Source organism: Lygodium microphyllum, chromosome 27 (assembly GCF_053477565.2).
Source record: "Lygodium microphyllum isolate KBCC chromosome 27, Lygodium_microphyllum_v1.1.10, whole genome shotgun sequence".
In the NCBI taxonomy this organism is placed as follows: domain Eukaryota; kingdom Viridiplantae; phylum Streptophyta; class Polypodiopsida; order Schizaeales; family Lygodiaceae; genus Lygodium; species Lygodium microphyllum.
Genome location: NC_141161.1, coordinates 1,573,241 through 1,587,763, shown reverse-complemented (window position 1 = coordinate 1,587,763; position 14,523 = coordinate 1,573,241). Strand labels below are relative to the sequence as shown.

The 14,523-nt window shown below is 43.2% G+C and overlaps 1 protein-coding gene across 2 annotated transcripts in view; it reads left to right on the top strand.

Annotated features, from left to right (window-relative positions):
• Window positions 1-11,849, top strand: part of LOC148012002 (SEC-C motif protein) — a 33,593-nt gene extending 21,744 nt beyond the window's left edge. The window contains exon 5 of one of the 2 annotated variants that reach the window (XM_087669626.1): window positions 11,527-11,849. In XM_087669626.1, coding sequence (XP_087525752.1) covers window positions 11,527-11,548 — 22 coding nt within the window. In that variant the 3' untranslated portion in view covers window positions 11,549-11,849. The remainder of the gene's footprint in view (window positions 1-11,526) is intronic. The other variant, XM_087669625.1, reaches the window with a different exon arrangement.
• The last annotated feature ends 2,674 nt before the right edge of the window (window positions 11,850-14,523 follow it).

The window sequence follows — 14,523 nt, the reverse complement described above, 5'->3', positions numbered from 1 at the left end:
CAACTTGTTGATATTAAAGCCTCTCTGCTAGAGGAAGAAAAGAAACTTAAAAGCAAAGAAGAGCCTAGCACTTCAAAGGATGAACAAATGTTATATGTAAACAACAGATACAAAGGTAAAAAGGAACCGCTCTTGTGTGACTTCTGCAAAAGGCCCGGACACACTGAGAAGTTCTGTCATGCTAGAAAGAGGTCCCAAAAGGCCTATCTTGCAGCTGTGAAAGAAGAAGAAGACCATGGACCAAAAGAAGAAGATGAAGATGAAGATGAAGACTACCAGGATCGGAAGGACAAGCCTCATCAGTCCTTCTACTCTCATTACTCTGATAGTCTGTTTTAAAAAGCCTTGTATTTCCTTGCCCTAATGCTTTCTGCCATAAGCTTTGTAAACTCCTCATGTAACTTGGCATTACAGTCCCTGTACACTTTGTGAGGCCCCTGTTACAGCCTCTGGATGACCATCATGTTTTGGTGTCCACACTTAGCCTTTTCTGCGACAGCCTCTGGTGTCTACCATGTTTGTGGTGTGCCCACACTTTGCAGGTGGTTCTCATTACAGCCTCTACACACTTTGTGCCTTTCTAGTTGTGATTGAGGAGGGGTGTTGAGATTCAGCAACTCACTAACAGCCTCTTTGTATGGAGCTTCAGGGCCAAGGACATGCAGGCTTACCTATCCCATATGCACAGTGGTGCTTACTGCAGTTTCCTACTTTCCTATAAAGCATTGTACTTGCTTCCTTTTCTTAATGCAATGATAGTACTGTTTTCTTATCAATCAAGTGTCTGTGTCATTGTCAGTCCTACACAAGATTGTGTTTATGAGTTCAAGTCTCAATCTTGAAACCTAATTCACTTGTGTAATAGTTGTCTACAATGTCATGTCAACATGAGTAGTATCTTTATCTTCCATCCTCCATAGCTTCCGCCTTTGCCATGCTCTAGATCCCGCATCTTTGACACCTTGTCCCACCAACTAGGCTAAGATTGCTTATTGCCCGAATGCTTTGATCTCGAGGAAGCCATGACTTCTACAAATTCAGGAATCAAAAGCATTAGTCGACCCTCCATGAGGCTCAGCCTGTTTTAAGAGAGAGAAAGAGACTACTGTGAAAACAAAGCTGTTTTGGAGAGAGATTTCAAAATGTTGCATACAAATGTCTGGGAGATTTCAAAAGTCCCAGTGAAGCTAACATTTATGCTATGTTGAACTAAAAATTGAGTAGGTACAAAATGATATCTGGACTAGATACAATCTAGAGGTACTCCCAGTGCGGTGTGGAACTGCTCCTGGGGTGTTCATCCTAAGATGTCCCGCATGGATCGGTCTAGCATGGAGAGGCTAAAGCGGCGGCGCAGGGCCCTCCGGTAGCGGCGTAGTATCCCTTGTATCTTCGATCGGTGTCTTCTGCGGGGACGGGGGCCGGCGGGGCGTGGGCGCCAGGCTTTACCTCTCGTTGTGGCTATTTCTAAGGCGGCCCTCGAGGGCCGGGAGGCCGGTTGGGCTGGTGGGGGCTCGGTGGTGGGGAGGGTAGCTGGTATTTAGAGAGAGAGAGAGAGAGAGAGAGAGAGAGAGAGAGAGAGAGAGAGAGAGAGAGAGAGAGAGAGAGAGTTGTAATTAGTAAAAGAAAAGGCTGGTAGCTGTAAATAGTAAAATTTGAGGCTTTAATCTTGTTGTGAGAGAGAGAGAGAGAGAAAGAAAGAAAGAAAGAAAGAAAGTTATATTAATGTCTACAACAGGCCAAAATGTTGCATACAAATGTCTGGGAGATTTCAAAAGTCTCAGTGAAGCTAACATTTATGCTATGTTGAACTAAATTGAGTAGGTACAAAATGATATCTGGACTAGATACAATCTAGAGGTACTCCCGGTGCGGTGTGGAACTGCTCCTGGGGTGTTCATCCTAAGATGTCCCGCATGGGTCGGTCTAGCATGGAGAGGCTAAAGCGGCGGGGCAGGGCCCTCCGATGGCGGCGTAGTATCCCTTGTATCTTCGACCAGTGTGTCTTCTGCGGGGACGGGGGACCGGCAGGGCGTGGTCGCCGGGCTTTGCCTCTTGCTGTGGCTATTTCTAAGGTGGTTCCCAGGGGCCGGGAGGCCGGTTGGGCTGGTGGGGCCTCGGTGGTGGGGAGGATAGCTAGTATTTGGTAGAAGTTGTTGAGTGTGCGTTGGTTGGTGGCTCCTTGTCTTTGCTCCGTGGTTCATAGGAGGTGGTCTTTGTGGCGTCGTATTTCCAGTAGAAAGAGCCCCAGGCATCTTTGGTCTTTGAATTCCATCACCTTGGAGAGTGGTCCGAATCCTTCGCTGAATAGGCAGTGGAAGCGTCCCCGGATTTCGTAGTACACTGGGCATCTACAGATATAGTGTTCCTCGGTCTCTGGCTCGAGATGGCAGAGCTGACAGATTCGGTCTTCTAGGGGGGGGGGGGTTGGTCCCGTATCTGCCCGTTTCGACAGGTAGTTGGTGTGAGGACGTGCGGATCTGTCCGATGGCACTTTTGACCCCGTGAGACAGGTGTGTGTCCATGTAGCTTGGGCAGGTAATGAAGCCATCCGGGGAGATATGCAGGAAGTGTTCTCGGTAGAAAGCCTTCTTGGTTCCTGGTTCCGATGTGGGGGTCACCCATGTCTTGGCGGTGTCTGTCTGGATGATATCCATTCTGGTGATGCGATTTACCTTCTCTCGGCTGAGCTCCAGGTATGGGCAATCTAGGCTGTATTGTAGTGGGGGGAGGTGGTCCATGTGCAGGCCATGGAGCCATAGCCAGGTCTCTATTTGGGCATACCAGCACTTAATGTCCCCTTGTGTTGCTAGCTGTTTGGATGACTTCAGGGCGAGTCTGGGGTATTGGTGCCGGGGCAGGTCCCATATTCGGCGCAAGAAGGTCACGGTCTGGAAGAGGGCCTCAGCCACGAGGGGCGGTGCCCCCAGCTCTGCGCGGATGATCTCGTGTGGTACGGAGGGCTTGCTTCGGATCATCCATGAGATCATAAGTATTAGGGGTCTCTCCATCTGGTCCGATCCCTCATAGGTGGCCTCCTCCTTAGGCAGTGGCTGATCCTGTGGGGCCCTCCGCGTGTGGTAGAGGTTGGACCCCCATATGGGAGCCCCGTACAGGAGGGTTGGTGTGACCAAGGTGTCAAAAAGCCAGAGCTTTGTCCGGGATTCTTGGAACTGTATGCGGGCACATTGGTTCTCCATTGACCCGAGGGCTGCATAGCCTCGGGTTAGTCTATCTTCCGCGGCTTTTCTTAGGGTAAATCTCGGTCCAGAGAATGTAATCTGGACCACGTCCACGATTTCTCCACCGTATGTGAAGGGGGGTACCGACCGTCGGAGCCATTGGGTTGACGTGTTGAACACCATGACCTTGGTTTTCCCCAGGTTCACAGTTAGGTCTTTGTCTTGGCAGAAGGCCTGTAGTGCGTCCAGTTGGCACTGCAGCCCTTCGGGTGTGCTGGAGATGAGGACTATGTCGTCCGCATATAGTAAGATAGGTATCAGTGTCCCTCCTAGGCTCGATCCCTCCTCGCCCAATCTATCTATGTACTCTGAGATCTCATCGATGTAGAGGCCAAATAGGGTGGGCGAGAGTGGGCATCCCTGCTTGACTCCGATGGTGTTGGTGATCTCCTTTGACAGCCCTCCCGGTGCCCGAACTCGGCCCGTTACCGATTCGTATAGTGCCAGTATCCCCCATCGTATTTCGGTTGGTACCTCCAGTTCCTGTAGTCTCTGCGTGAGCCTCGCTCGTGGAACTGTATCAAAGGCCTTGCGGAAGTCCACAAAGCAGCAGTACACCCGTCTTCCGTGTGCTCTGCCCTCCTCTATGATGGCTCTCAGTGTGAGGATATGGTCAAGGGTGCAGAACCCCCTCCTAAACCCTGCTTGTCCTGCTGCTCGGTGTTGGTGTTGCTCTGCCCACTTGCTCAGCTCGTGGTCCAGTATGGATCCATAGAGCTTGGCTAGTACATGGCCAACCATGACTGTTCGGTAGTTCGTGGGGACCATGGGGTCTCCGGCCTTCAGGATAGGTATTATGGTGTTGGCTGACCAACTGGCTGGGAAGCCTTTGCATAGGGCTCTGTTGAACATGTGTGCTAGGAGAGGTGCTAGTGTGTCTCTAGCATGGGTCAAATGCTCTGCTACCAAGCCTTCGTGGTCTTGGGCACGGCCAAGAGAGAGAGAGAGAGAGAGAGAGAGAGCTGTATAAACAAAGCTAAGATAGAGAGAGAGAGAGAGCTGTAATTATTCTGAAATGGGAGGGGGGGAGAGAGAGATAGCTGTAATCGTACAGCCAGGAGGCTTTTCAGGATCCCTTGTGGATACCGTGATTTATGGGGACAGCTTTTGATGGTGCTCCAGAGCAAACAACCCTTTCCTGCCCTTGCTTCGGATCGTCCCTAGCAGGATTGGAACCTTGTAGGCCGGCTGAATTTGGAAAAGACCTCAGCTAACCAGGTGTATCATCTTCTGATTAAAGATCATCAATGGCTGGTTACTAAAGCTAATACTGTATGGGGATTGCGTAAATCTCAGTCATGGTGGAAGGTAATTGTGATGGAGGGCTGGTTGAACAAGACACCTTTCAAATGCACGGTCTTTCTTTGGAGGGTGATGATTGGTGGTCTTCCTCTTGCTTCAGCCCTTTCCAAGCGTCGAATCTCCAACTGCAATTGTTTCTTTTGCACCACCAGTGTGGAATCGGCTCGTCATCGATTTATTTCTTGCCCTTTCGCTAAGAAAATATGGTCACTCTTATCAGCGGTTTGGCGAGCAGTGGTTGGTTTCTCGCTGTTTTTTATGCGGCCCAAATACCCCACACCGGCACAGTCGCATATGAAGATCTTGTTTCACTTTCTTAGATACTGGGCCTGTTGGCACAATTGGACCATTCGGAATGCTTTTCTTTTTGATCCAGCCTCTAATGTTCAGGGACATATTGCTAGGCTTAAAGGTCTCTTGCATTGGCAGATAGATCTCATTCGGCACTCTGACTTACTCCCTCGGGAGGACTTACTTCCGTGGCATATGGCAATTTCCTCTGCGTCTTTGCCATGACTTTTGTAACTCTTTTGTCGTTTAGTACTTTATAAATATAACATCCATTACGAAAAAAAAAAGAGAGAGAGCTGTAATTATTCTGAAATATGTGAGAGAGAGAGAGAGAGAGAGAGAGAGAGAGAGAGGAGACTGCAGTCCAGCGGGCAATTTTCTCTTACCTAGAGGTTGAAACGAATGCATGCGAGTCGCAGCACACAGCGTCTTGCTCCTGACAATTCAATAGTTTGCACGCCAATCGCCACAATCCGGACACCTTGTGGTCACTTTCGGCAGTCACAATGCCTTACCCCCCAAGGCTCAGAGTCGCGCAGCGGTAGCTATAGAGCGGAAAGGAATCAACAGAAGAACATCAAACCATAGAGAGTACTAGAGAGAAGAAAGTATGCTATATTGCAGAATGCTCAATGCCGAATGCCTTCTTATCTCAAGGAGAGACATATTTATAGGATTACAAGGGGGGTAATAAGTGCTTGTTGTGTTGGCTTCCACTATCTCTGAGTGGGTATCAAACTTTTACTTTTTGTACAAGGTCAGATGCATGCACATCAAATAAAGGACCTAGTGGCAAGAGTGTATAATGGCTACAGTGTTACAATAGTACAAAGTAGGCAAAGTGTCAAGATGGTTGGTGGGGAGAGCTGGACAATAAGTTTGCAAGGACATTGTCTTTGCCAGGTACATGTTCGAAGTGGATGTCTAGCTCATCGAAAAAGAGGGACCACCGAAGGAGTCTTTTATTCCCAATTTCTATAGGTGCTTTTTTTGTAAGGTACCCATGCACATGTTGCAAATCAGTGTATACAATGAAATATTCGAATTCCACAAATAAGAAAAAAGTTTTTATTGCTTTCATAATGGCCAATATCTCTCGTTGATAGGAGGGAAAATTCTTTTGTGTGGCCGAAAAGACTCCTGTCGCATATCTGCATATTTGGAGATGTTCGATTTGAGTCGGTGGAGTTCATGGGGAGGTATTTTCACAAAGAATAGCATCCCAACGAAGATTAGAGGCATTGGTGTAGATCACCAGGGGATGTCCGGAGGGCAAATGGAGAGGTGGCAGCTTTTGAATGATGGCTTTGATCTGCTGTAGAGTTGTAGTGTGAATATCTTTTCATTGGAAATGATTTTTCCTCAATAGGGGGTAAAGATCTTGGGTATACAAGGCTAGGTTGGGTGTAGAGGAGTTAATCCAGTTCAGGCATCCTAAGAGCTGTTGTAACATTTTTACATTGGGGAGTTGGTGTGGAAAATTTAAAATATTTTTTAATACACGATCTTGAAGTTCTGCCATGCCATGATGGATATTAAGACCTAAGAAATCAACTAGAGTTACAAACACAATGGGTTTTGTAGGAGAAAGAACCATGCCAGCCTGTTCAACAACGAGCATGAATTGAGTGAGATGATCTAAGTGTTCTTTAATAGTCTCAGAAAACACTAAAATATCATCTATGTACACCAGACAAAATGGGAATTTGGAGAACATCAAACCTGTCCAACCTTGAAAATAGGTAGGAGCGATTTTGATGCCAAAGGGGAGAACCGTCCACTGGTAATGGCCATGAGGCACACAAAAAGCTGTTTTGTTTCGATCAGAGAGTTCAATCGGTAATTGCCAGAAACCAGCTTTTAGATCAAACTCACTAAACACCTTTGCTTTCTTAATTCCTCTTGACTAAGAGGTCTCGAGAGGAATCAGGTGTCCATGTTCGACCACGTATTTGTTCAGAGGCTTGTAGTTGATTACCAACCTCTTTTTGCCTCCCTTTTGTTCAGAATGTTTGTTTACATAAAATGCTTGGCACACCCATTCTAAGGTGGTAGGTTCAATTAGCTTCTTTTGGAGGAGGTCTGCAATTTCAGTTTTGCACAGAGCTAAATCATCCTCCTTCATTCCTTTATGCACTGCTTTGGTAGGTACAGCATTCTCTGTTAGGGGTAGTCCAATGGCAAAACCTTGTCTTTTTTCTTGGAACATTAATGGGTCGTCATGCATGAATTGACGGAGTTTAACAGTCAATTCTTGAATCTCCTTTTGATATTTTGTGATTTCTTGTTGAAGCCAGTCTTCAGTTTGTTGGATTTTTTGTAGAGCTGAAGAGGGAGTTAGAGAATAGATACTGTGTCCAAATTTAGCCAGGAGTGGAACATGTGTTGTTTGGTCTTTATAAGAGAAAAGAATTTGATCTTGCTAGAATGTATAGGGAGTGAGATGTTGAAGGATATCTGTCCTGATGAGAAGATCATATCTCATATGGCGCATAAGCTGAATTTCAATTGGTAGCTTGATGTCACCCAGATATAGAAAAGCTTTTATAATTTTGGTCAGGGTCAGCCTTTTGTTGTTGGATAGTTCCACTATGATAGGACTACTATCTTGGATGAGAGTTGGATCAAAGAGTTCATAGGGAGCAAGAGTCAAACTAGATCCAATGTTGATAAGAGCATCAAGGAAAAATTGGAATCTTCCTGAAGAGTGATGTTTGACACTTACAGTGGGAATTGGTCCACCTCCTTCAAGATGATTGAGAATATGGGCATGCACAAAATGTTTGGAACTGGTTGCCCTGATAGGGTTAATAGGATTCACTTCCATAGTTGGAGAAGATAGAGAAGTAGTAACTTCTCGGAGTACTTCAGTCGTAGCCTGTGCAATATGCTTCTGTGCTCGAACCGATACTTGCATTACATACATACCACCATGTTTTCCTCACTAGCACAGACGGAGGTTTAGGATAGCTTTTTGTTGTATTATGTTGGATTTGACTATCCCTTCTCCCCCATGGGCACAAATACTTGAAGTGAAACAACAATAATCCAAAAAGAGAAAAGTCCAAAGCAGTTTCATCACCTTTGCAAGTCATGGTAGGTCATTGGGTAACCAATGAGCACCCTTTCTTCTATGCCTTGGCTTCTCTTGGGTGACCCTTTGGACTCTTGAGATAATATAACCATGGTCTCTCTAGTCTTGGTACTGTTGGGCAGCTGATGTGCACCCTTTGTTTGATGCCCTAGCTACTTTGGGATGGGATGCCTCACGATATTATGGATTGAGCTGTGCTTTTCATTCCCTCTTGGGTTTTGGTTATCGGGCTTGAGGGGGGATGTTGAGCTAGAAAACATATTACAGACTTTAAAACATTCCATTAGCTCTTTAAAACACCCCGAAAGCATGCAATTGCCAAACTTTTCTTTAAAATACCAAAGTTTCCTAGAGTGTTTGTCCCCGTAAGCCAAACCCTAAAATTGGGAGAGTCCACATCTATAAATAGAAGGCTGCTCACCACTCAGCCTTTATCCTTTTCTGCAGATTGTTTGTGCTGTGTCTACTGCTGTCTACACCCTCCTCAAGCGGATACCTCAGTTTTTGCTGCTATCTACCAACTAGGTGCTTGCATTCAGCATCCTCCACTGCTGCCACTACTGTTTGCGACCAGCAGGCAGCCATCAGTTTGTCAACTACTGCAAACCTTGCATTTGCTGCTAGACTGTTGTCGTAAAGCTGCCATGCCATCAGCCAGCTATCCCCATCATCCCAAACTGCTGTGTTTTCAGCTTGCAGCTGCTGCCCTCCATCCAGAGTGTCTTCAGGAGAAGTTTGGTGTTTGTTTGTTGCTACATAAACTAACTGATTAGTTGTGGATATCTTCAGCCCTGCATTTTTGGGACAAAGCAGCCTGCATTGTATTTCTCAGCCATTTATAACAGCTAGTCACTGTTTGGAGGCTGGTTGCTGTGATTCAAGATCCATTCAGACTATGATACACTCTAGCTCATCTTTTCCCCGATCCATTCTTAGACAAGGGAGTTTGAAGTTTTGTATTCACCCTTGCATAGTGTGATTATTGCATTGAGCATTGTATTCATTCTTCAATGTTCATTGTCTCTAAGTTACTCTTCACCTTTGTGTTCTTCCATTATCACTTTGTGTTTTGTCATACACTTAGTGTTTATCTTTGGTGCTCGAGTATTTCTTTATAGGAGGAATGATTCCAAGAGGTAGCATGGAAGGAAGGAGGGGGGATTGATGGGTAGGAGGGTTACTGGAAGAAGCAAGTGAAGAGGTAGCATGGAAGGAAGGAGGGGGGACTGATGGCGGAGGAGGGTTATTGGAAGAAGAATCACTTGCAAAAGAATCACCATCAATGGGGGGATCCGAGTTTGCAACCTTGTCAAAGGTCACATCCCTATCACTTTGATCTTATTTTCTTTGGGTCATAGAGCCACCAGCCATGGCTATCTATGAGCCATGGCTTCTCCGATGTGGAAGAAGTGATTGCGACATCCTTGACCTCAAATAGATGGACAAAGATTGACTTTGTAGTTGCTAGTATAGCCTTCCAATCCTCAGCACCAATTTTGGTGCTTGGCTTCAAATGAGGGTACTCTTCCCAACACTTCCTTAGGATGAGTACCCTTCCCATAGTAGGGGCATTTCGGCTTTGGCTTCTTCTTAGCCTTCTTGTCTTCAAGCTGCTTGTTCTTGGCCTTCTTGTTGTCCTTGTTTCTCGATCCCAAACTTGTATTATAAGCCTCAATAGAGCCGGATCTTGTGACAACAATTGCCTTGAGTCACTCTTTGTGCTTCAAAACAAGCGGTGCTAACTTCTCCCATAGAATAGTGTCTTGAACTTTGGAAGTAAGTAAACTAGTGTATAAGACATCATACTTTGGAGATGGGAGATGAGGGATGAGAATCATTGCCATGTCCTTTGATGAGAATGGCCATTTGGAGCCTTGTAGTAGGAGCCCTCTCTGAGACATATAGAGAATAGAGAAGCAAGGGGGGGGATGAGGTCGCTCCGATCTTTTGGACCTGTTAGAGTGAGGATCTTTGGATGATCATGGTTGTGATCTTTGATCTTTTGTTGCTCTTTATGACGTTTGGATCGGTAGGAATGTCTATCTTAGAAGAATGGTTTGACTCCTCATTGGTGTCATCAAATGCATTGAGCTGGAAGAAATCTGCAAGCACACGAGCAACTGTTGTGTTTTGATGTTGGGCTGCTTGAATGGAGGAGGAATCAACTACACCTTGTTGAGCTAAAAAATGCATTATATATTTATTAGCTCTTTATTAGAACCCCTAAACTCAATTATTACCAAAAGAATGGTGCATGTTCCTAGAGAGTGTTTATGTTCCATAAGCCAAAACAAATTTGGGAGGATCCAAACTAAAATAAATAGATAGGCTACCCACCACTCGGCCATATTCCCGTTTTGTAGATTGCTGGCACTTGTCTTTGTTGTTGACACCCCATTCATAGAGGATATCTTCGTTTGAGCAGCTCTCTACTTGTGTCCACATCTAGCGCCTGCTGTACAACCTCTCTCCGCTGTTGAGCCTGCCACGGCATCAACTATGGCCTGCATTTTGCAGTTTACTACTGTTGCCCCCATGTGATCATCTTTGGCTATTTGTGTAGATTCGCTGTTGTTCTGCTTGGCATTTTGGCATTCGTCAGAGTACAACACATGCTCCAGCTCATACTCTCTGACCCGGTCCTAGAGACACACGAGTTCGAGGCTCATTATTCACCTTTGCATAGCTTAGTTTCAAAGCTCTTTGCCTTGAGTTGCGACACAAGTGGTTGGTCTTCAATATTTGGGCATGAATCTTGAGGTGGTTGTGGAAACCCTAATTTTGCTATAAATTGGGGTTTTAGCAGCAATTTCTGCAATCACTCTTCACCTCAAAGTGGAGATTGCTGAGAATGCATGAGGGATTGTCAGAGGATGAGAGAGGAAGATGTAGAGAGAGAAAATCAGCTGAAAGGATTCCATCGAGTTCATAGAGGACATTTAAAAAATTTGTTTGCTAGGATCTCATTGCTACTTTGTTGTGGCCATGCTATTTTGGGTTGTCTAATTTCTACATGTAGAAATCTGTCCTCCAAGTATGGTGAGTGCTTCCCATTCTCAACAATCCCTCTCTCCATTCTTTCATTCTTTGTGCTCTTATTACAATGCACTAGCATGTGCAGGGGCTGATTTTTTACTATGCTCTTTATCAGCCCACACAAATTGTTCTCACTAGTCTCTGCATATTTTTTTGGTACCTTAGCCACAGATATGTTCAGTTCTTTTCTTAACATTCATACCATACTTTTGAGTGCATTATTATAATTATTGTAGTTTAGATGAAAGGTGTGTTGTGCATAGATTTGAAGCTTGGTAGACTACAAATGACCTCAAAATGGATGGTTAGTACAATATGGGCTTCTTATTTTAACAAATTCTCATTTTAACCACTTATGTTTTAGATGAATCTTGCTTTTAGAAAGCAAACAGCAAGAGAAAATTCAAAACAATATAATGATGTAAAATGATTAAACACAGTCAATTAGATGAAGGGTTGCCTATTGTTAGTTGTGGTTTTTACTATTGTTTCTTGTTTGCCTATCACTTGCGTATGAGAAATTGATGTAATGAGGTCTCCATTACATACCATCTTGTGCAGGTGTTGTGGGAGGGGAAGTTGAGAAACAAGGACAACATGTGATGCTATAATTTGTTCCCTTCATTAGTTCCTTCTCCTCGAGCATCAGTTTCTTAGATAGGCAATGTGTAGTCCTAGGTTGATCCAACTAATTTTTGCACCTAAAAACTGAAATGTGTTGAAGGGTTTGGACTTGCAATATACCCAATTTGAAAAGTTTTATGGTCACTACAAAGGCTTATTGTCACAAAAAAAGGAGTGAACATTGTATGTTTTGATTACTTGAAGCTTTGCCTCATATGAATGAACATAACGAAGAGAGAGAAATAATAAAAGAAAAAGTAATCTTTGTTGTTAATAGACTTTGCATCTTGAAGTTCCATAGTCAAGCTTGTTTGCATCATTGAGCAATAAGGTATTCCTTGGAGCAATTTTGTATGATGGGATTTGAAAGGACTTTATTTGTGAAGTCATGTGGAGAAAATATGCTAGAAAGAACCTCTAGCCAAGAGCTAGAAACAATGCCTCTAGCCTTGTGTTGATTTTGGATCCAACAAAGAGTGATGAATCTATCACGAGGACTTCAGATGACTAAGCTTTTATATCATCATAAAATAATGAGTGGTTTCTAGAACTTGAAATAGCTCAATTGAAATTAGTTGATAAGGAAATGAGACAACCAATTTCAACACAAAAGTATTTAAGTTGAAGACTCTTGCTTTTCATAGAGGTTGGAATCAACTTTTACTTACTGCACCTAAGATCAAATTAACTTCCACTAGTAATCTTCAAGCAAAACAACCACCCTATATACTCAACATTGTATATGGATTTAGCCTCAATGACCATTGTATGAGAGTAAGGAGAGCATGAGAAGACACGTTTACTTGCCTTATTAGTGTATCACTCATCTTCAAGCAATACATAATCACAAAGAGTATGCCCAATCACTTTTACTACCATTACATTGTTTGTCTTTACGATCTAATTTTGAGTTCACTCCAATCAAATGGTTCTCTTTGTACATGTATTGATTGAAGATGAGTGATACAATGATAAGGAAGATGAATCAAGCTTTTTCACAGTCCCTCACTCTTTGTACTAACACAATGATCATTGAGGCAAACTTTGAATACTAGATAGGATTCCTTGAAGGATGAGGTAAGGGTCAACCAGTGAGATGATGGGGATAAGCTTCATTGTCGAGAGGGGAACAACTCAGATCACCAAATAAGGCCCCTAAATGACTGTTCAGTGGTGAAGGAGGTAAGAGTGTAGAGACAACATTGAGGTTAGCTCAATATATAACAATGAATCTTAAGAGGATTGTTGTCTTTCTTGACAATTGCAAGTAAGCCAAAGTTGATTCAATATTAGATATGCTAAAATATGGGCGATCCCTAATGAGGATGAATATCATAAGTAGGAGAAAACTTCATAGAATTCGTAAACTTATTTTTTAAATGATAGGAAACTTTGATATTGTTGCATCAATGAATTTTAATGAGTTAGATCTGAATTTATGAGCTTTGTAAACGCGTGTTATTGTAGGGAGTTGAAGTGCTAGTTGTTATCTCAAGTTCTTGGATCTCAACATGAAGTTTTTGTAGAGTGGAGCTCACAAAATATGCATACGCTCCAACCCTTTATATGATTCAATGCTTTGATTGTAATGATTAAGTGAAGCAAAAATAATATTAGTAATTTTAAACATTCAATTTTTGTGATTCTTATCTCTCTCCTTTAATTATCTCCATGTCTATCCTAAACTAGCCATAGTGGGTTTCAAGCATGCATGCTCAATTTAATGGATAGTGCAACTCAATTTGATGTGAGCAATCATCACAAGTCTTATTTTACAAAATGATGGGGATTTGTGCTCCCAAGAATAAGAAAGGTTTCATATTTGAAAATGGAGCCAAAATGTTGTACAACAAAAGTTGAACAATGAGAACCCAATGGATCCCTTAGTTCCCTTTGGAGCTATTGATTATTTCTTGGTTTTTCTATCTCTCACCTATAGTGTATGCATCCCACTCTATCTATCTCTACCATTGAACTCTATCTACTCTATGTAGGTGAGAAAGAAGGCAAGGAAAATGAAGGGAAGCAATGCTTATCATTACTTTCTTTCCTAGCACTAAATCCAAAAGTTTTGGGAAGAAGCTCATAGTGGCATTTGATTCTTACAAATACTTTTTCAATGTTTTGTCAAGCTATCACTTTCAATTCATTGTCCAAGCCAGAAGGGAAGAGGAGACAAGAAAGGGAAGCTTAAGAGTTTGGGGGGGGAGATATCCTCTTACTCTATCAAGATCACTCCATGACTTGTACACGCTCATTCTCAAGCTCAAGTTATGGTGGAGGATAGAGAAGAAGATAGAGAGCAAAAGAAAAGAAAGAAATATTAATGTCTCAAGCTCAAGTTATGGTGGAGGATAGAGAAAAAGATAGAGAGCAAAAGAAAAGAAAGAAATATTAATGTCTCCTAAAGCCTATGAGGCATATCCATCAGCAAGATAACATCCTCATGGTATCAAGAAAATGAAAATTGAAAAATCCTATCTAATGTGCAATGAGTGTGTGACTCTTCATTTAGGTAGGCGAGCCATTACTATATACAAATATGTCCACCTAGGGACATGAGACTATATATCTATGAGGTACAACACTGCATGTAGATCTAAGTCCATGCCATGAGAATGGGTGGATGGAAGATGCACATGCATGTCCTAAATCCGTGTACTAGAAGTTTGGCAAAGCAAGTATGATGTCCTTTAGTTGCATTGTTTTCAACCTTTGTATGTTTACATGACCAATGCGTTTATTCTAGATTTCCACATCTCTAACTACTCCATTATCATGGGCAAACATGGTTGCCTTTAGCTTAGGAATAGAAGCATCCAAAGTAAACAACTTGCCATCTCTTTTGCCTTTAGCAATTAGCTTGTAGCCATTTCCATACTCTTCAATAAAGAAGCTATCTCAGTTGAATCTAGCTTGTAGATTTTTCTCTAC